Source organism: Seriola lalandi, unplaced genomic scaffold, assembly GCF_002814215.2.
Source record: "Seriola lalandi dorsalis isolate HSWRI2012SDOR001 ecotype SW California unplaced genomic scaffold, Sedor1 jcf7180002052126, whole genome shotgun sequence".
Classification (NCBI taxonomy): Eukaryota; Metazoa; Chordata; class Actinopteri; order Carangiformes; family Carangidae; genus Seriola; species Seriola lalandi.
Window position 1 is genome coordinate 228,650 of NW_019522679.1, and position 23,731 is coordinate 252,380.

At 42.3% G+C, this 23,731-nt stretch overlaps 1 protein-coding gene across 1 annotated transcript; it reads right to left on the minus strand.

The window, feature by feature from the left end:
- Window positions 1-3,759: 3,759 nt before the first annotated feature.
- On the minus strand, window positions 3,760-23,314 carry clic4 (CLIC family member 4). The gene is made up of 6 exons (XM_023399888.2): window positions 22,928-23,314; window positions 10,893-11,002; window positions 8,592-8,717; window positions 8,122-8,228; window positions 6,965-7,146; window positions 3,760-5,716 (listed from the first exon to the last, which is right to left on the minus strand). Exons 1-6 carry the CDS (start codon window positions 22,994-22,996, stop codon window positions 5,552-5,554), a joined length of 759 nt encoding a protein of 252 aa, XP_023255656.1. The 5' UTR covers window positions 22,997-23,314; the 3' UTR covers window positions 3,760-5,551.
- Window positions 23,315-23,731: the final 417 nt, after the last annotated feature.

Sequence of the window (23,731 nt, forward strand, 5' to 3'; positions counted from 1 at the left end):
TACACCTCCTGACACCAGGTATATCGCCAAACTATTGATATTCATTGCATTTGAAACCTGTTTAAACAACCAAATATATAAAAATATCGAGTTTCCTACTTTCCTTCAGGGTGCCACTCTCCATCACTCTTAGCATATTGATGTGTTTTTCAGAGCTATCACAGTATATAGGCCTATTTATGAGTAACTATATGCCGCCACACAAAAACTCTCTGTTGCAGCCAAGAAAGACACACAAGCTGATGGGTCAATGACAGCTTGTACGACTTGAAGAAGCTTGGCAAGAAAAACACACCTTGCTGGAGGATCAACATACCCTCGGCGCTAACCAGTCGCAGACTACGTGTAGGCCTATTTTGGAGCACGCGAGCTGATGCCAGCATATTTTCTGAATAAAGGCCAACATTTCTCAAGATGTAAGCAAAAGATAAAGGCCATGGGAAGCATTATGAGTTCTGCTGCTGTACCTTAGTATGACGGGAATGGCTGCACTTCACCGTTGTCGTCGTCGTCGTCTTCGTCCTCCAACAACAACAACAACAACAACAACAACAACAATCAAAACAACATGCTGCGTGGCCTGTACCAGGCCCCGGCAACTGCTGTCTTTTCACTTCTCCTGCTCGGCTCTGATTGGCTCATTAGCTGTCCTTCACACCTGTGGCTAATTTTTAATACTAACGAGCTACTATTCAATATCTATGCTGTGTAATCATTGTATGTAGTTATTATGGTGCCAAATTAGTCACTTTAAAATCTTTTATGATGAACACGATGACCTCTCAGAGCAGGGGAAGCACAGGTGGAACTAATAACATTAATTATGGTTCTGTGCCATTCAGGTGTGCCAGTAAGTCCAGCCACTGAGCCAGTGGGTACAATACCAAAACCCTTAGACTGGCACACCTGAGTGGAATACAGCCATTATTAATGTTATTAGTTCATTTACATGTCACACAAGCTTGGCTTCTGCAAACATGTTTCCTCATTTTCATTTGAATTGGCTGAATGTTGTAGCTGAAAAATAGGAAATGCATAGTTTTATGACCACTTAATTATCATTATGGTAATCACCACGTAGTAACAGTGCCTTAGTTTCCATTTTAGGCAGTTGGTTCCAAACCAAAGGGGTCTGGACGAGTTAGATCTGAGTGGTAAAAATACAAAAGCAGATTTAAATGTTTTTGTTTTTCCCTCTCCCTCACCTTTTTCTTTCAATTCCTAGATACATTTACATCTTATGGTTTAAAATTAAACAGAGGAAAAAAAATCCCTGTTTTGGTTCATAATCCAGATATACAGTAAAATATGCAACTGGTGACAATGGATCTCAAGTTGCTTTGTGTAAGCAGCAAAAATAGTCAGAAGCCACTGCCTTAGGCTGATGCTTGTGGTCGTCAAGAACTATGTTGCTTGAAAATGAAAATATTTATGATTTGAAATTAAATATTTATATATTTTTACTTCTACTTCAAAATACAGTTTGTAGCTCTTCTAAAACCACTTCAAAGTCTGGCCTTGAGGTTCAATTGTGGCTTATATCTTAAATAGACAATGACAGGCCTTGCCTGTCGGCCCTAGTGAACTTTGAATACTGGCACACTGGCTATGAAAATGACACTCATCCTTCTTTTAATCTAAAGCTGTCATAACAGAGGCAGGGTAATGCGTTCAAGTAGAAAATTGTGGTCAAATTAAAAATGAAAAGATATTTCACAACATATTATTTTCATATTCAGAAAAAAACATCTGTGTAAAATCCTAATGCTCTCATAGCCATGGGTTTTCTACATATTGGCCTTTGTGCTGTCAATCAACAGTAAATCAAATGTGGTGACCTACAGCCACATCAAATGTCAGGTGCACAGAGTTCATATGCAAAGAAGGGTTTTCACACATTGTAGGTCTAAAACCCAGTTGGGATATCACTATGTACCCTTGAGTGAGCTACTTTACCAGTGTAAATATTTAGCCAGCTGTATAAATGGGTGTTGTGTAAAACCTGCAAACTGAATTGGCACTGCACAGAAAGAGTCAATGCCAAACAGAAAAGGCTCCACTGAACTATAGAGGAGTAAAGAAATACACAGCTGACTGATTTACCTGTTGAAGTAAAAGCATAACGGCAAAAATGGATATCAGGGCTAAAGAAGTTGCGACCCTGCAGTTAAAGGGCACAAGATTTTCTCATCCTAACAAAGAAAGATCGAGGGCAACAACTGTGGCTGCAAGCTGTGTGGGTTCATAGTTTGGCTGACTGGTTGGCTCCCTCTCATGGTGTGTGATATTGCCCTGCTCTTTCCACACACACACACACACACACACACACACACGCACACACACACGCACACAAACACACACACGCACACAAAGACACACACACACACACACACACACACACACACACACACACAGACAACATGATTGAGAAACAACACTCTCAGCTCCCTCTGGCCTCACCTTCATTAACCAATTACACTAATACACTCACCCTGCTTGTAATGAGTGTGTGGTCTGAATAATATCCAGCCTTGTTGTGTCTTCTCTTACCTCACACTGACACACACACACACACACACACACACGCACAAGCGTCTGTCTGTTTGTGTCTGGGTGGATTTCCTCCCAGTGAATTACAAGTGGAGACTGTGTCTCAGTGTTCACCAGTAAGGGAGCAGAGAATGTCTGGAGCTGCAACATGACACTTTAATGATCTGGAGAACATCCAAAAACTGTACACCCCCACACCTTTTTTTTCTTCCTTTTTTTCTTCTCTTGTGAAACTTTGGCTGCAATCATCCCTGCAGAATAGAGTTGTTTGTGTGTGCTTCAGAACAGTAGGGAATTGGCTGAAAAACATTGTCGAGTTGACTGCGAGAGGGTGTCTTCAGGGGGAGGTGGAGCCCACAGTGGGTGAAAACCCACATGAGACATTCCTTGCAGAGAGAGAGAGAGAGAGCTGTAAACAAACACGCTTTGGCCCAGGGGTCCCCAAACCTTTCTATATTTCTGTGTTGGTGACCTCTAGATCGATTCACAATGTTTTTTAATTCAAATTATGGACTATAAAAATATTAAAAATATTGAATTGTGGTTTCTTGCAGGGAGTGGTGATAGTCGCTTCACAAGAGCTTCAGCCATCGCTGTCTTTAAATACAAGAGGTTATAATACACCCTCTGAGCAGTGCTACATATTCAGGGCAGATTGGAGGCGTCAGTGAGTCGCTATCAGAAAGGGACAAGACGGGCCAGGGCTACTTGGTTAGCATGCTAACTTCAGTAGAAGAAATGGCCTGACAGAGACAAGAGTAAATATTTATGTTACTCTCCACCTCTGGAGGCAGCTCTTGGTGAGTAAAGGAATGAAGTTTGAGGCTGAACAATGTTTCTTCCAGACTGCTCAGTAAACAGTTGTTAATGCTAACACTGCCCATGTAGGAAGAGCAAAATCTGCAAATAGCTTCTTTAAGATAAAAGGCTGAAAAACATCCATTTAACTTTAGGAGTTGGGCTGTTTATGCAGTAAAGCCGCTGAGCCACTGGAAGTGAGTGATGGCAACACTGGTAATCATCTTGGACTTTTTTTGACTAGTCTTTTTGAAATTGAAGGGAGGACTTGCTAAATTGGGATATTGATAGGGGCTATGAACAGTAATCTGAAAACATGCAAGTTGTAAATAGAGTTGAGGGCCAAAGGGCAGCCCAATCTCTTATATATGACAAGACAGATACTAAGACTGAAGGGTTGTACAACACAAGTCAGAGTGCCAATAAGAAGTTTATTTCAATTCAGTCAATATTGTTAAAAAAAAAAAAAAAGCCATGACGTAGCTTGGATATTTCTTTGTACAACTTCACATGTTATAATGAAATGATCTCAGAAAAAAACCTTCTTGCAAAAACATCCGCAGAGAGAAAACAAGTAAGGCAGAGAGGAGCTGGGTTAATGTAGAATTACAATCCAAGCAGGCGAGAAATGGCCTGTTTTTTTTCAAAATTCAGATGACATGTATAAAATTTACACATTGAATTCTGAGCAATCAAAACAAATATTTACAATTCCTTTATTTTTTTCTTATCAAATTTGCTTCATAACAAATGTCTGAAAACTGGAGAAAACAAAACAGATTTTGCTTTATCCTCACTAAAGCACTTTTGGAGCTACTGTATCATAACATACATTCACTACCTTTGAGATCAATCTACACACTGAAGAGGACGTGAAATTCAACCAGGTATACAGTATATTTCATTGCTGCTCTCCTTGGTTTGTTTTGTCATAAATATCTTAAGTGTTGCCTTTCCTGGCGCCTGACCGCACATTAGTGTCCGCCATCCTGTAGGCCATGGAGAAACGGACAGTGAGGATGTGTGGTTTCTTCTGTTTTTTTTTTTGACTTCACTAGTTTATATGGCCGGTGTCATCCTATCCACAGTGAGACCAGAATAATGTGCCGCTTTTTGGTCTGCGATGTGTAATCCAAACTACCACTACAGTCAGCACGAACAAAGTAGAGACTTTCCTTCGAGAAGAGGAGAAGAAGGAGTTGCTAGTGTTTATATGGACATTTTCCATGGCAATATGGTGATTTACAAAAGGCCAGTCTAAACACTGATACATCCTTGGACGTGTCTGTAAGCTACATATGGTTGAATATTTTTTAGACCTCAGGTTACATTTTTCCTGAGTTGTTATTTCTACAGCCGGTACAGGAAATTTCCTAAAATTCTACTGAGCTGAGCTACAAGACTTTTGCCTGTTTGAGGCAATGAGGAAATCAGAGCATGAATAACAGGTAGCTTTACCTGTAGTTACAATTATTTTTTGATTTTTAAACAGCTCAACATTAAAATAAAGCATTTCTTGCTTGATATGTCAATCACTCAGGTTTGGATTAGCTTCAGTTTCAACCTAAACCTGTCAAATACTTGAGCCAAAACACTGAAGCTTCAACACTGTTTACAACACGTCTTAATAAGCCAAAAGACAGGAAATAAAAACAAAAACAAAAAAACAAACAGCTTCTCAGTGTTTCATTTTTATAGCAAACCTAGAGAGAGTGACTTCAACATCAAACAGACAACAGAAAATTAACAACAGCTTATGACCTTTCCCCTTCGCAGAGAGAAGGTCACTTTGAAGGTCACTTTATCAGGGAGTGTGTTTGATGAGGCTCCCGACATTGATAAGCACTGATACACTGTCTGGCTGCTTCTCCGTCACCTCATCACCTCACAACATTCATCAGCAAATGAAAAACAAACGCAATTTAAGATGGAACAACTGTGACCTTTGCTGTACCAACCAAAGAGATTTTCATAAAAATCTGAGGCCAAAAAAAAAAAAAAAAGATCAGGAAAGGTTCATGCATTGCGAGGGGGGGGTTCGCTCTAAATGAGGAGAGAAGGAAAAAGAAGTCCAGAGTTTTTTCTTTCTCGTGAATGAGCACATCAGTCCTGGTGCTGAGGAGAGAGAGAGAGGTGTAGAGGGAGTGTAGAGGGGGGAGGTTGTAGGGTGATGGATGGAAGGACGATGTCAGGACAGAGGAGCTTATTTGACCAGCCTCTTGGCTACGTCTGCGTAGGCGATCTCGATCTCTTTGTCGCTGGGGCAGGTGTTGGTGAACTCTTCGCGTGTGTAGGCGATGTTCAGGTACTTCCAGATGGCCGTCATCTCTTTGGGGATGTCGAACCCTCTGTACTTCTTGGCTACCACCTGCAGGGAAAGTGAGGCGTCATAGTCCATAAATGAAGGAAATAATAAATAAATAATAACGCTCAAAAATGGAACAACGAACCCTTATGTTTAACTCGGCATGATTTGTATGTATGTCTATTTCTTTGTATTAGTTTACAGCTCATCTAAATCAAAACAAAAATCTTCTGTCAAACAATTTCACTTTTAAGTCTTCTTAAGAAGTCAACTGAAAATTATTTGGAGGTATTTCAATAATCAAATAATTGACTGTTTGGAAGAAATGAATGTGGTTACATCATTTTAGGCTGAAGTAAATTCTGATGGACATGTTCCACAATAATCAATTAAAATCCAGAAAATAATTTGTTGCAGCCCTATAAAATAATTAACATATAAAAACTTTAAAAAAATAACTCAAAAGTACAACTATTGTAGGATTTTATATTATTATCTCATGATTAATGGCCATTGTGAGAGAATAACTGTCATGAAGAGCTAAAGAAATAAGCTCGAAAAGACTAATAGCTGTAATAGTCAAGAGGTGCTATAAGCAACTTTTATACTTTGAGATGTTAGATGTTAATTATCTTTCTAAACAAGAAAGACCAGCAACAGGACACTCTGCCTCTCCCAGACTTCAGTACATTTTATTATATATATATATATATATATGCATTATAGTGGAGCTAAAACAGTCCTCTTTGATCAGTGACTTTACTTAATTAACAATGTTGGTGGTTGATTAATTGTTGAAGTTAATAATTCACGAGTCCCTGCTTCTAAAATGTGAAGATTTTCTGTTTTTCTCTGTCCTCTACCGTGGTACAGTATCTTCGGTTTTTCGATTGTTAGACAGAACAAGACATTAAAAAAAAAAAAGAGATAAAACTGGGCTTTGGGAAATTGTGATTTCTATTTTCTGACATCATCTACATTAATTCCCTACAGTATATTGAGCGAAATAACTGATTAAACGATAATGGAAATGATCATTAGTTGCAAACCTACAGATTTGTAACTTAAACCATTTATTTAATTTTGAGAAACATTAACACCAACAGTTTCTCTGGTAGACTGATACTAGCAGTCACTTCAACCAATGACTCCTCCATCTTGAAGAATGTTTTATCTTATTCATGCTGATCCCACTGCTCAGGTTGAAGCTGGGCGGAGCTATGCTGGCAATTACGTGAGGCCGCCTATTTCAATGTACCAGTAGTTGAAGTTTCCCCTAAATATACTGTCAGCAATGTGTCACTCACTCACCTTCACTATATGCAGCTTGGGCAGCAGGTTGCAGTCGGCCAGAGTCATTTCATCACCATCCAAGAACTTGCGGTTGGACACCTTGACGTCCTCGATGCTGTTGTGGTCGATCTCGTCGGGCAGTGGCGAGCAAAGATACTCATCCAGCTTCTGCAGTGTCTTCAGTAGCCCGCGCTCCAGAGCTGTGAGGAGAAACAGGAGATATTGTAAAAACAGTAAACACTGCTTTAAGTTTAATCATATGTTCAGCATGAGCAAATAATCAACTTTTGACATACTTTTCCTGAGGCCTCCACCACATCTGTTTCAGCTGTATGCTGATCAACCACATGAGGGCAGCATTTCACCACGAGACAAGCCATAGTGTGACCATTATAAATACAGGACATGGCTGCATCATCAACACCTGTACAATCTAACCCAGTCTCACCTTGTATCTATCCATCTATAGATTATTCATTTACACTTTATTCTGTTGTTAGCAAAATAGGAAATGAATGTAGCTGCAACCCCGATCAGTAGTCCAAGAGTAGATGTGACCCGGCACTTTGGATAGCACTTATCACTGAACCATGAGATTCAGCCTCAAACTCTTGTTGACATAGCCTTGGCATTCACATCCAGCTCACTATGGTTCAATATTTTCCCAGCGTGGTGAACTGCCAATGAAAACATGATACAAAATCTTGGTATTTTGTCAATATTATAAACATCCTTCCAGGAAGCAATTCCACAAATTGTTTCATCCAGGATTCAGAAACTCTAAGACAAAAAGACTACATATTTTTCATATTATTCCTATCTTATCTTCTAAGTTTATGATGCTGGCTTTCTCTCACAGGAGGTGGACACGGTGCATAAACCAAGAACAGGAAGGATGAATGTGAACACTAGTTCATTCTCAGGAAAGCTGCTCTGTGGTTTTCCAGAGAGCTCAGCCAGGTGAGACAGAGAGCATACGGGCAGGAGGAGGCAGCAGAACAAAAGCTCTGTGTTCCTGAGTGAGGCTGTAATCCACCAATCAGGGCAGGGCTTCCAATGTCACCTAGCAACCAGATGACTCTCCCTGCACAATAGGGAGGTTTCTGGATCTCTAGTGTTAACCAGTGTACCAGACTCTAGTGCGTGTGTGTATGAGACATACGCAGGAAACTTACCCTCATTTGCATCTGGTTTGGAGTTCTTGATGAATGCTGAAAACTTGGCAAAGATGTCCATACCAGCTGTGTTTGACTCGGGGTGTCTTGCACCAAGCTTGATGTACCTGCACACAAGCACACATACATAACACAAATAAGAAGAGTTTAAAAAAGTACATGTCTGGTGATATTCTGTATTTTTTACTGTCTACAGCTAATTAATCTGTGCCATAGACCCAAATTTGTTATTCAAAAAATTGAGATGAACATGGAAAATGTTTTGTTCTATTCAGGGGATTTGTTGATGATAAGAAAAGAAAATTATAGAATATTGTCAGCCTTATCCTTTAAGTAAAACATGTGTCTCAATTTAAATCCACATAAGGCCTCTCTACCTTTGCTACATGCTAATGGATCATGTAAAAGCCACCACACTGTGGCAGCAGTGTGTTAGCAAGCTGTTATCACAGGGGTGAGAAAGCACTCACTTGGGTGGGCAGAGGACATCCTCAAGAAACTCCTCGATCTTGTTGACATCAGTTTTGACCTCGCCATTGAAGGTTATGAAAGGTGGGTGTGTGCCGGGGGCCAGGTTCTGGAGGTCTGCTGGCTTCCTGGAGGACAGAGAGTAGGGCAACTTCAGTGGACTGAAGCAAGCAGAGCCGAGTCATGCAACCAATTAAAGACATTTTTATAACGTATGTTTGCAAGTTTTAAAATATGTTCAGATTGTTAAATTGTAAAAGAACACAGATTACTGACACTGAGTTAGTGATAAAGGGCTTGTAAATGAGACAAGAGTCACAACTGGTCTGATTCTGGTTAAATATGTGAATAAAACAGTTCAAGTAAAGTGTGCCGTGGCTCTGCCTGCTGCACTTTAAACCACATTTTTCTAGAGCCTTCCAGCCGTCCTCCTTATCCAACTATAGCTGCTCTGTCTTTAACTGTGTTTGAGTGCGTTTGTCTTCATGAGTGTGTTTGTGTGTCCCCTTCTCTCTGGCCTTCAAACCAGCACATTTTGTACCAGATGCCTCTGGCAGACAGATGACACTGACACACAAACAAAAATGAGCATGTATCGAATGAGTAGTGTGAACACAACTCGCTTGTGAAATCCACAGAACCCAGATGCTTAAATCCCTCCATAACGACAACATAAAACACAGCAGTGTCTCGACAGCTCAGAGCCTAACAGATGGGTGTAAGATAGCAGACAGTGTGAATCCGCTGCTGATCTAATATATGAAACAACATCCATCCACACAGAGTCTTAAAATGGTCTGGGTTTGTGGTGTGATGGTGTACATAATGGTGGCTGATTTTTGGGATAAGTCATCTAAGGGCGCAAAAAACGGGAAATGACTTCAATTCTTTGGCATGCAAAAAGGGAAGTGGCACCCTCACCCGGTGATATCACTGAGGAGTGGGTAAGAAGCTGCCTTGAGGTTTTCATCATAGAAACAAATATTAGCACAAAAGCCTTGACTCAAGACAAGACCTAAACTCAGGAAACATAAAACATCTCCACACAGGGGAATGACATGTGACTTCCACGTCCTTCTATGAGTGAAACAACACGAACCGTTCTTCAGTTTAAATACTGCAATAAAACGAACCATGAATATGGCAAACACACGCCTCCTTTTGCAATACAGCCGTTTTATGTTGACTCAAGATTACAGACAGTATATTGCATGGAAAAAGCAAAGGCTGAAGCAGTTCCAGCTGAACAAAGGGTTGTTTGAGGAGCAAGTGGTAAAGAGACACGGCTAAGTAGGCGGACATCCTCCATTGCCTTATACAGGATACTAGCATGCATTGTTTTATGTTACAGACCTTCTGCCAGGGAAATTATGCAAATGTTCTTTGGCAACCTATGCACTCATCTTGAATGTGCAGGCATGCATTAAAACCAAATAGCTAGTCAAATGGACACTGCTTTCCTCTTAGCTGTATAGAAAGGCCGCAGTATTTATCAAGTACATCTCTGTTGTGTTTTGTCAGCACGCAGTGATCCCCATGTCCTGGAGGAGGAGGGGGAGGCGACTGGTGTTGAACCAGCTGCCACATGGATGAACCACGCTGTGGAATAAAACGTCAGAAATTTGAATCTCTGAGTCAAACATACGTGACGAAGAGAAAAAAACCATAGAAACCAGACGTCCATCTGACCATCAGCCATGGCTGAAAATAATCTGGCACTTGCCTGTCCTGGCTTAGCAAGTGGAAAAAACATTGAGGGAGCATTTAGATGAATCACACAGACAGAAACATAGTGGGTTTGGTAAAGAGCTTCTGGTACTGGAATCCACATGTGAAAGCACGTTCTCTTGCAGCTGGGAGGAAAAATGAAATAATAAAAAAAAAATATATATATATATATATATATATATATATATGCAAGACAAAATTGCAGAGGATCACTGGTTTTCTGATCCCAGGCATAAAAAAATAACATGTTGCCCACCAAAATCTAGGCAGGAAGTGAGTGGAGTTAAGAACCTTAAATAGACCCTCCAGAGTCTGTATGTTTATTTTCCTCCGATTTTCTCCGGCCTGGGAAAGGGTCATGGGAAAACCAAATAAGCAGTGGGGAAGCAGCGAGCGTGTTAAGAGGTGGGGCTGCATCAAAGCGTTTTCAAGGCACTGAGGCCTTTGTGGAAACACCCAGAAAATGGGTGGCAGGAAAACAAGTTGAATATCTTTTTTAATCCCAGCCAATGAAATGAGGACAAGCAGCAGCAGAGGAGGATATCGATGAAGAGGAGGATGGGGGCTGGACTCACCTCTTGAGGTCCACTGTGGTGACGTTGAAGACGACTCCTTTAAGCCACAGGATCATGAAGAGCCTCTGAGAGAAGGGGCAGTTCCCGATGCTTTCTCCATCACTTCCCGCCTTAAATATACAGAGAGATAGCAAGTTAGGATAGGAGCAGACTAACTATCAGCAACATATCACAGATACCAGTCCTGAAGACAGAGGGCACACCTCTTTCTATCTCACCGGGACCATTAAGTACAGGGTGGAAACGGCCAGGATTTAATCACTGCACGTATAAAACACAAGATAGCAAGATCTTAAAAACATCTGTAACAAGTTTCTACCACTGATAGCACTTGGCTTATAGCGGAGGCCAAAACGAAAAAAGGGCCCAATAATCTTAGTAGGGATCACATCTCTGTTGCACAATCTTTACGGCCTGGGGCGTTTCACTCCACTCGCCCGGAGAGGGCCCATTTCAGACAACGACTCTTTCATACACATTACAGGCTGCCCTCGAAAACACTTGAGGAGTAGGGAAAGAGTAGAGGGCAGAGCCCCTTGTTTTAAATGCTTCAGCACACTTCCTCCTCCATTAATCTGCCAAACTGCTGTCTAAGAGTAAGAGGAAACTTCTGGAGTGATTAAGACTCGGATGGCCTCTTGTTTCCCCTTTTGCTAGACTGCACAAACACAAGACTGAGCGGTGGCGGTGACAACGAGATCAATGGGAAGTGGTGTGCGCCCTTGGAATTAATGGTGAGCGCTCATCGTTCAGCAACAGAACCAAAGACAGGATTCAGGTTTGAGATGGGATTTTAATATCCAAATCAAAACAAGTTCTTTCTTTTCGAAAGCTGATAATAATGAAAAGCTGAAATCCAGTCTGAACACCCCTGCAATGGACGAGAGAAACTTAGTAGCCATGTAGGGAGTGAGGAGAAAAGGACAAATATGGTTTGGATTCTACATCAGGAGGAAGAATAAGCATTTCATTTGATTAACTGAGCTTTGCGCAGTATCTTAATGAAATCTGCTATGATGACTGCCGCACAGTTATGTCCTCTCCGAGACAACCTACTAGAATTCCAGTTAAGCCACACTGCTGGTAAAAATCAAGAGCCGTCATTGTGAAACCGAAATCGGATATTGTTCTCATCTGCGCCTTGCCATTCACGTTACACCAACAAATAAAATGTCTACATTTTACTTCTTACATACTTAAATCACCAGATTTACATCACAACCTTTATTAAAGATGCAGAGTTGTGGATGCCAAGCGTGTTGAGGTATGTCATTCTCCAAGCAAGGCAGGCAAAAAAGAAAAAGAAAAGAATGCACCGTATTCATCTATTCACAAGGACAAGCATGGAGGTCATTCACGTATCTGCGCCCTGGAATGCACCTCTTCATTCAGTGTAATACTGTAGCAGATCCTCTGTGAAGCGGCTGAATATCGTTTCTATTATGTCAGCCTCTTGTGTCGTCAGTCACTCCTCATTCACTGCGCTTCCTCTGCATATGTCCTCCTTTTTTTACTCTCTTTTTTGCAACTGCAGAGGTGGTATGCAAAGTGTTTCAGTGTGTGTCATGCAAAAGACATTAAAAAAAAAAAAGACATTACTCGTTTTTGCACAAATAATGTTTGCGAAGTTGCCGACAGATTTGCAAAGATAAGAATAAAATTTAAATCAGATCTCAACTCAACAGCTGTTACAAGAATATTTGTTTAATATCCGAGATGCAGCTTCTGAACTGTCCTCAATAGAGGACTTTGTTTTGACGCATTGAGCCAGTCCAGCAGCTCCTTGCTGGTGCGGACAGGCTGGCTGCTGTTGTCCTCTGTGTGACGCCCAGTGGGATGGCTCTGTTTGATCTGCCTGCTGGCTCCCATTGTACTGTGGCTGTCCCGCCCCCCCCCTGAATTCAATATCTGAAAAGCGTGGATTAGATCACTGCCTTTGTTCAGCCAATGAAAGTCCCCTTTTCACCTTACATGATTCAATTCCAAAATAAAGCTGCGGCCGTGAAGTGTTGGCGGTATCGTGGTTCACGGCCGTTACCACACTCAGCTGACATTAGCTGATCCTTATGGGATCAGAAAGACATGAATGGGATGATTATTCCATTTTCCCCACAGCACTACACCTACAGAGAACCATTCAGTGCTGGATCAAGAGTGGCAATGCAGCACAGCAACTGTTCCCATGGCAATGGCCAGACACATATGACATGGAAAGCAGAGCACGCAGTGAGGAGGGGATTACCGATTCACAGGTGAAGCGTCTGAAGTGAGCCCTCTTTCTGTAGGGACAAAAATGCAAACCACACGTTGCAGTGTCATTAGTTGATCCAAAGGTGTTTAATATACTCGAACAGAGTGAGCTGCTTTTAAGCTGAGTTCATCTAAGTCCTGTGTCTCAAGTGGCCAAGAAGAAGGCCACAGCAGCTGAGAAAGACATTGCACACTCTTCTTTCTCTCTCCGTCTGTTCCTGGAGCCGTGGCAAGGCTCCTACCCTCTGGAGTCTGCAGCAGAGCAGACTGCAGCTCTCTGCCAAAGACACTGATAGCAGGGATCTGCTGCAGAGGGAGAGAGATGGCAGCAGAGGCAGAGAGAGAGAGAGAGAGAGAGAGATTACTGGAAGTAGGGAGGAAATTAGGCATCATAGGTAGTGCTAACTGACATGGAAGACATCAAGCAATAATAGATACTTAAAGTGAGAGGAGGAGAAAAGACAGTGAGCTTCAGGGGCTGTGTGCTGTTTGGCACACTGCTTGTTTCTTCCTCCTCCTCCTCTTCCCCCTTTATTCCTCTCCCCTTATCCTGGGCCCCTCTGTAGAGGGGGGGGGGGGGGCGTGCTTGGCATTTGGGGAGGAGGGAGAAACTATTCCAGAAATGTCCTGTTACTCCCACCGAAGAGGGTGCTTTGTTTAGTCAAAGTGACGATGCTGGTGGGGCTGCATTTCCGCTGTCTGTGACATAAACTACTGCGCTGTTAAGGAGGAGCTACCCTACATTTTGTGTGGACACATGTGAGGTGATCCTCAGCAAAAATTGTCTTGAGTAACATTTCAAAGAAGCATCAAGAGGATGACCTCAGCTGATCAAAGAAAATTAAAAACTAAAACTAGATTTTTATATAAAACCTAAAAAAACAGTATAAAGAGGTTAAAAAAAATCCCTCCAAACATTGTCGTCATCCTCTACCCTACTAACACTTTCCATAGAGCCGCTATTATTATAGTGTGACATTCAGAAAAAGGGCTTCTGGAGAACCTTCTATACACCAACAACACAAAGCACTTTTTGTTTGTAGAGTTTGAAGAACGTCACCAGTTAGCAGGGGTTGAAAAAACACCCCAATAAAAACACACAAGCCAGGCAAGAAATTGTTTCAAACCGGCCCTTATAAGGTAAGGCACATCAGTTGAAAAAGATGCACTTTTTCCAAGAAGTAAACCAGCAATTCACTTCCAAATACAAGCAGCATTCACAAGAACACTGAGCTGCGCCCAGTGTGCAGTCTGCTATTTTGCCTCCCTGTGTCAAAAATGACTCACATCTTGGCGACGGAGCATCTTTCACAAAGATTCAGACTGAGATTTCTCCCCGATGTGAAACGGCTGTAATAAAGTCTGGGCCAGAGAAGCAGCAACAGCTGACTACTGGTAACAGACACTTGTGCTTTATTTAGGCTCAATAGATGGGCTGCGAGTCAACAGATGCTTGTTTATTTAATACCAAACACACACAGCTGCCCAGTGGAGGGTGTGACTCATGCTCAAGTCGGATGTTATTTGCGTACAGGACAGTGTGGCCCCATAGCAACACAATGAGACTCAGTCAGTCAGGGGCCAGACATGTCTCTGAAACACATAGTATCTTCTAAAAAAAAGTGAGGTCATTCCTCTTATCACTTCCTCTTTGACTTTGCTCAAGTACTCACTGATGTAATGAGCACATCCCAGGAGTAATAAGGATGATGCAAGGCCTTAAACCTAACAGCCTTGAACATAATGTGGCCATGTATGCACTTGAAGGTATCTGCACTTTTAACAGGTTTCCTCTTCACAAGTTCAGCCCCATAACACTTTACAAGTAGCCACATAAAATGCAAGAGCTGTTCAACTCAACCTCTCCCTCTTTTGTTCTACGACTTCTCACACTTTCTTTAACGAACACTCATCATTATTTTAGACAACGTTTTTTCTTTTAGACTGGTGATGTGAGATCACAGTTACAGTAGCCAGCGCTCAGGGACAATGGATCCTGTTCAGATTGGGCATGGTCCTCCCAGTCTCTGCTCACGGCCTAATTTTAGTAACATGGCAGCCCGTGCCTTTCCCTCCCCAGCACACTTCATATTCTAAATTGGGTGGGCAGCTGAGCAAGTTCCAGCCACACTTTGACCGAATAAGGAACTGACGATGCAGCTTTCCTCCTCCTGCTCTGACACACAGCAGGAATGTCTGTTTGAGAGTGTGCAGCCATGGCAACGTCATGGCAACGCCTCTCCCTGTTTGCTGGACAAGTATGCAGGCTAAGCTGAGGTTAGGGCTGTGACTAGACTGTGGAGCTGAACCAAAACCTGCCTGTTACTCAGGGTTACTCAGCCCACGATGCTCTTAGTCGGCTTCGCTAAATTTAGCCACCTTAAGGGAAAGCTGTAAATTAGCTTCATGACACATACACTCTGTCATGTGTCCAAGTCCAAAAGGGAGATCAGAGTTCAAGGCCAGCTGCAGAACAACAGCCCTACACCTGGGATGATTTGATACCTTGGGAGCATGTCAGCAGGGCAGATACTTATAGAGACAGGTTAAGATCATAAACATCACAGGTCATCAGCATCAACTATGCACTGTCTAAGCAAAATATCAGAATGATGTTTTGAAGGCCACTGAAGGTAGAGCTGAAATGAACAGTCGGTTAATTGATTGAAAGAAAAATAATCATTGGTAACTCTCTCGATAGCCGATCACTTCAGTCATTTTTCAAACAAAAATACAATCCATTCTCTATTGTGGGGATTTGCTGTTTTGGATTAACTGACAGTGGAATTAATCTGAGGCGTTCATGAGATGCTTAATGGAACAGAATTTTTTTTTTCTGCTAAACATATTTTTATCTCAAATCTTTGCTCTGTTGTAAAATATCAGATTGTTTTAAATCTTTGGGCCTTGAAAATGAGACATCTAGAGTCACAACTTGTAACTAAGAGACTTCTGATACCAATGATGAGGTGTAGAAAAATAGACATAAGTAAAGAAAAGTATGAATTCCAAAAACTAGTTATCTGATGCCATCTTTTGGTTCTCAACAGTTTGATGCTCTGTGCTCTGGGCGGATTTTGCCTATCATAAAAATGTGAGGTTTGGCTCGATGTCTGATTGAGTAGGGCTGGACTGAGTGGGTGATGAGTCTGACCACTCGGAGAAATGAGTGTACTGAGGAGTCAGACCCTGCTGGATCATGGAAACGCCATCACATCCTTGGTGTGGCTCTGACTCAGGCTGACATCACTCAGTGGAAACCTCAAGACCAGTCAGACACAGACCCTCTGTGCCTGAGCACATGAGCGCTAAGAACCATCGGTTTCTGTGGAAAATTGGAAGTTTAAGTCCAAAAGAGGTTTAATCATGCTACAGCAATGACGTAAGGCCAAGTCAATAATATTAGAACCACTGTTTTTAACCTCACTGTAGGAGATAAGATTACAGCAAATTGAGCACAGGATGAGTGTTTGGTGATGAGTAATACAGATCCCAAATGATGGAAAAACAAACAGACAGCCACATGGGAGATCCGAGGGACCCAACAATCACCCTCGCTCTGTTGTTTCAAGTGTCTAATACAAACAACAAGCTGCAAACTGAAGTCGGCTCCGGCTTCAACTCCACCCACTTACACAATCATAGACCCCAGACTGAAGACAAGGGCAGAGTCACACATTCACACCTACATACATAAAACCCACTTTTGTCTTCCTTTGCCCTCTTTTTCATTCCATTTGCAAAAGGACGTAAAACTGCTCACCGCTTGTCTGCCCTGAAAACAAAAAAATATCACAAACTTGAAACGTCTTTAAAAAGCTAATGTCACTGGCACAAGGCTGTAAAGATTTGATTCAAACCCAAATGAACTCTGTAGTGACTCCTTTAGGACAAATGTCTCGTCTAGACAGCTGTGAACCTCCCTCAGGCAGAAACACAGTGCCAGCATGCCATTACCACGCAAGCCAGATCAGCATGGCAGCAAAGCCCGCACCATGGCCAAACAAGCACAGGCCTCATCAGTAATTCTGAGCAGACAGTGCGTCTCTCTCTCTCTCTGGCCACTGGCTGTGTTCTGGTTGGTTGTGTCCACTCTGACCAGCAATTGAGATGTTTTTCAGCATCAGTCTGAGACATACTGCCTAGCTTTTCACATCATAAAAATCAAACATGCAAAACACTTGTGGAGCAGCTTCTGCACAAACCTTAAAGTTTGCATGGACATAGACTGTATATTTATGCATCATATTATCACACGTAATAAATTGCGTGGCATAACATGTAGCACATCAAACCAACATTAAAATATTTAACTTTAGTTTAAAATAGTCACAACTACTTCAATGTGAGCTGCTGTTATTGTTTTTAAAACTCAATACTCAAGATTAACTTCATCAGAATATAAAATAATTAATTTCAGCTTTAACCGAGTAGCGCTAATGTTAACACTGACTAGTGAAGAGCTTCATTAGTCTAATAGGCCCAATCCTAATGTCCCTCCCAATGCCTAAACCCTGACCCCTCACAGACTTCACTGACATCACCTGGTGAGTACGAGAGGCTGGAAGGGCTCAAAATTTTACAAAAAGGAACAGGACAGCACTTTGTGACATATCACGTTACTTTGACGATGCCAAAATATGATGTGTACAATTGTGGGGTTGGAACTTTTGATTTTACATTTTTTATTTCCTCCCTTCGCTCCCTGTTTGTAAACAAAATAGTAATGTTGGACCAGATCTGATGAAAGCAGATTTGGAATTTATCATCTTGCCATCATTCATACAGTGACCGCTGAGCTCTGTTTATATTTACATGTAAACTTCTTTTTTCTTGTAACATTAGCGTTAGGGTTCATTCCTTCCATGCTTGTTTGTTAGCATTTCTTCTTCCATCTTATTGTTTTTTCCACTTTATGGGAGTTGTTTACTGTTCTTTTAAAACGCTTCTGGGCATCCCGTGGCAACCACGGTAACCCTGTGTTTAACATCACTACGCTATGAAATGCTGGTAATACCCTCAGGCAAAGTCTGTAAAAATTATGATTTTACAGTGAGACAGTCCTAAACCCTCATGGGGTGTCTGCGAGTCTGTGAGGGCGGACATTGGGATTGGCCACAGTCTTCTACCGCCAAACCTCAATGGATGTATGGGACACCGAGGGCCCCCTGTCACCCTATTCTCCATGTTCGGGTTCACTTTGGGTTACATCAGTAGGTCAGTTGGCTCTGCTACAAATAACGTAGCACGTGAAACACAAGCAGACTGGATCATGTTGACACTGATTAAGTTACATGTGTAGTAAGGAGGGCAGATTCACTTATTTAAGGGGTCATTCACCTCCTCTGACAGTGAAGATGATGTAACAGAGAAGCAGAGGTGAGTCAGAGGCTCGTTTTTCCTCTGTATCCTGACCTGGTAGGTTACAACTGCTGCAGCGACCTGTACAGCCCTATTAGCTCACAAGTAAAACGCACCATGAACTAGCAAGAATTCTGAATCTGGTTGGATTCAATCTTTGAAGTCTCAGATCTATGTTGTTCTGGGCTGGCCTCACTTCCCGTCATTGAGCTTGCAGGAGAAATGCCTCATTAGCCACTGGTTTCCTGGTCGGGGAGAACAAATGAGACAAGCTCTTCCTCTGCCTATTAGATTGAACTCAACTTTTCCTCTGGACATTTTGGCACAACATGATATCATACAGGATACATTTATTCAGGCACAACTGGGATCACATGTGTAGCAAAGATCAATCCTATAATCTTCTGACATGAACATAAATAAGTTCTTAATACGCCTCCCCGTATAAATACAAAGACTGATTGCCCCTCTTCGATTTGGTGTAATAACACGCTGCCAGAAGGATTAGGCCAGTTTCCAGAGAGTCAGTCAACCAGATCGTTACAGAGAAGAAGCAGTGACAGGTCAGGTGCTGCAAAAGCAAATTCACAGCAACAGCACAGCACAGCACTCTACAACAGTAACACGCCATTAATCTTTGTACCCTAACTCATGATGCTGACTGCAGCATTGCTATATGCTTGGGGAAAAATAAACTCTGCCATCGATTTTCCTATTTAAAAAAAAAAAGAAAAAAAAAAAAGCACTCGGTTGCCTAGAATACCACCCATGCCACCAAGGGGGAGAGAAAGGGTTTATTTTAACTGAAAAGCAATATGCAAACAGTAAGCAAATTTTAGTGTGACATTCAAACAGAGCTATGACTTGATACCTTTACCATCATCCTGTGGATCAACTGTACACTGATAAAAACATGTACATGTAGCACTTGGCCTTGCAAGTAATTTCATGCAACAGCATTGAGCAAAGTAAGTGCTGAAAAAGGTCATTGTGTTTCCATAAAAACAGTACATCACATGTCACAACTCTGATTATCACGTGTTGTGGCTGATAGCACAAAAGGACATGAGCTGCTCTTCCCAAGGCCTTTTAAATAAACCTCACAGAACAGACTCCTCGTGTCTACTATGACTTCACATGGACCGTAGCATATTTTCTCATATACATGGAAGTGAAACTTAAATCTGAGTGGGCACTGCAATGTGTGTTGACTATTAATTGCGCCTACAGAGTGTGCTGACTGTTCACCCTGATCATCCCTACAGAAGTGCCACTTTGTTGGGACCTCTGCCATGTTGCCGGCTTTCCACTCCACTGTTCCCAAGAGACTGTCCCGAAGGACAACCACAAACACAGATGGGCTCTTATGCCATCCAGACTTAAAAGCACTTCTCTAACATGTTTACTGGCTATGCTGTCACTGCTGGCAAGAGGATGGAAGTTTGGAGGCAGCAGGAGGCTTTCCAACCAGTAACGTGACCTTGGCACATTTGCAGCCGACAGACGCATACACAAGTAGAGATAACGCTTGTCTGTTTGTCTTAACTCATCCATATTCTGTTCACTGCCATATAGTCAGGACATATGGTGGCGGAAAAGGAAGCACCAGCATATCTGGCCAGAAATAATTCAGAGCAGCTTTTTAAAGCTGTGAGAAACTGAATGAAAACATAATCAGGCCTGTACTAATGACAAGAATCATACACATCAACAACAGTGAATCTCTTTCACCATCCAGTAGAAGTAACGCAATACAACCACCTGACTCATCTCAGAGCAGCTTTGAAGAAAACCACTCCGTCTGATTCAATCAGGTAGTGCTATGATCAATATAGAGAAATGGATGAACCTCATTTTAAGAGTCAAGATTTCAAAGTGTAACTTGAATTGCGATGATTCAACATAATTATACGGAGCTGCAGATTTTGTTCTTCTCGACTTCAAGTCACAGAAAAACGTCTCACAATTATCACAGCACATAAATACATCAGATTTAGGGTTTCATGTTACCACTTCAACCATGTTATGTGTGGAAGTGCCAAGTGAAATAGACATGGGAGGATGTTGGAAAGGAGAACCTCTCCAGCTCACCAGAGCAGACTACTCCTCGTGTGCAAAATGATATCTAATCTGCCGTACTGTGATGAGGTCAAGGGTCGACCTTCCCTCTTACAATGTCATTATATCACACTCATTTGCAACTTAGAGCAAAAAAATGCTGACAATGCTGAGCTTCACCTCACCGCCCTTGAAGATGAGTCTAACGTCAAGTGTTCCCATAGCAATGTTACGACTGTTGTGATAAACCCTGCAGGTAGAAAAGTTTTAGTGCGAAATCATCTAAGTGTCTCTAAAGTGGGAGGGTCAACTACTGTTAATGGGTTAACAGCGCCATCACTGCTCAGTCTATTCAGACAGACACTGTGGAGACTCATGTACTGGAAGTATAATTAGTCAGCTCTGATATGTGGCAGTGCCCTAACAGATCTGACACTGCTGTGCATGGAGAGCAGCACACACAGTTCCTTATCAGCTGTTCCCAGAGGCCCAGCTCGCACCAGTGTGCCTATGGCAACCTGCATGCCTGCCATTGTCCCCCATGACTGTGTTTAACGCAGCACAGTAAGAACAACGGCATCAATAATAGATGTGGACATGTAGGTAACACACAGCCGCGCTAGAGCAATAGAGACGAGAGGCTATCATGTCCCCCCACACAGACACAACGAGAAAACACACAATGGAGGAAACTTCTGTACACAACGGGGCTGCACAGTCCAAAGAGGGAGGGGCTGGGAGGGAAGAGTTGGCCACATATGTAAACCTTCCAGGCCTGGGGATGATGTAACTTCTCCAGGAGGCTGTGGGACGTAGTTAAGGAAATAATGCTGGCCAGTTCTTTCCCATCAGCCTCTGCTTCTCTGCCTCATCAACACCTCACAACAAAAAGGACTCCCTTTAGAGAGTCAACAGCAACAATACAAGAAAAGGATTTCAGTATTTGTGCTGAATCTGGACAGATTTGGGAAGACAGAGAATCAAACTTTTACAGGCCTGAGCTGACAGTATGACACACCCCAAAACAGAAGCCAGGTACACAAGGTTACAAATGCATAATATGATTAAATTTAAATATGGTGGATTTGTAAATAAACATTTTTAATTAGGCTTATCACAAGTAACTATTCTCATAAGTAGCAATAAGAAATGTATTTCAGATCTGTAAACATACACATACTATTAAGTGTTTGTTGTTGTGGTCAGTGACACCCCACTGCACTACCACCCACATACTCTCCCAGGCAATGCAGGACCTCATACCCCCTCCCACTCCCCCTGCCCCCGTATACAGCCCCTTTCTCCCCCTTTTCTTTCCTCTGTCATTTTCCCGCCCTCCAAAGCAACAGGCTGAAGAAAAGAAAACAGCCATTCACTACCCTCCACCACCACCACCACCACAATCATCAGCGTCACCCCTGAGAGGCAGAGACGATCTGATGCATGAGTACAGTTATAGGAAAGGCAGTGGTGCTGTAGAAAAAAAAAAAAAGATTTCTCTGTAGGTCATCCATCAAGCTCTCTGATGTGTCACCATATGTAAATGTAAAGAACTGTGTTCATAGTAATAACAACACACAATACAGCACCAACACCACTAATGACAGATGTAAATGTAGATCTGTAACATACTGTAGCAACAGCCCACAATTTCTTTGTCATATCCTTGTCTTATAAATAATCTCTAACAAGGCCATCACTGAACCAGTCTATCCTTCAGAGATCTATGGTGGCAGACTGATGATCCAAACACCAAACTTACACTGAAATGACTGGTTTGAGTCTATTCATGGCCGTAAGGATGGATGTATGGATGGATGTATGGATGTATGCACCTCTAACATAATCCATCACCTGCATATTGTGTCAATCAACTTAGAAATACAACTGCAGCAAGTGTGCACATGTTTAAAGTGTAGTATCGGCTGCTGTGGACCGCAGCTACTGAGCTTTTGTTACCGAATTAGCGCCCAGTTTTTCAGCATGGCAGGCTCGTCCTTCCCCACGATGGGGCGAGGGGGGGGGGCGCAAGCTGCATCCGCCCTGCTGGTGACACTGCAGGCTCCACATGGCCACAATGGCAGAGAGGGTTATGGATGTAAAACCTACAGATTTTCACTTCAAGTGACTAGCTATCTTCTCCCAGCCTTTATATCAAATACAGACCCCCGTGAGTGAAACACTAACGCATTGCTAGCTCAAGTGGTCTTAGCTAAACAAATCCCTAGTCTGTAGAAATAATATCGATAGCGTTATTTTCCTTCCCAAACCAGTAATGAAGCATTTCTCATCGCTGTGAACTGATACACGTTAGGTTTAACCGACAATGAAAAACTTCTCCCATACGACTTGTGCTGCGGTCTTACCTTCACAAACAGCTCGATAACGGGCTCGTTGTCCGCCTTTACTCCGTTCTGCGGTACCGACAGCGACATTGTGGATGCTACTTTGTGAAGTTTCGCTAACAAAGATGAGTTTCTTTTCTTCTTGCTACCACGCCCGACTTGGTTCGGTCCACTTCTCCACCACCCTCTTTTCCGCACTCAATCCCAGTAGGCGCTTTTTCTCCCCCAAGGAGTACCCGCGGTGCTGGACGCAGAAAGTGTGTTGAGCGGGGCGGACGAGGAGGCAGAGGTGTCTGCCGGATACAACTGTTTTAACGCTGGTGTTTAAACTTCAAGCTGGCTGAACTACAAACACATCGTTGGCTTGTGAGGCTCTTTACGCTGGCTGAGCAGTGACGATGAGGACGGTGGGAGAAGCAACGGGAATATTTAAAGCTGTGATGTCATTGAAGCGCAAACAGAAAATGTGGGAGGGTTTGAGGAGGGAGTCTCTCATTGGGAGGAGGATGAGGAGGAATAGCGCTGGAAGTGCTTCTCGTCAGTCCCAGGACAGATACACTATTTTTGTCAGAAAAATAAATCCATTTTCTTAAATCGCCTGCCGCCATTAAACTTTTCTTTAAGAGATATAGAGGAAATCCAAAGAAAATTTCTCATTAGGTCAATTGTCCACCACTTTATATTTTATTTATATTTTAGTCTAAGTCCTATTTTAATGAAAAACATAGCAATAATGTAATAATCTTTATCAGTTTGCATACATGCTGTACTTTTGTTTTTAAAATTTTATTTGCAGGGCTGAGCAATTAATCGAAATAATGGCAA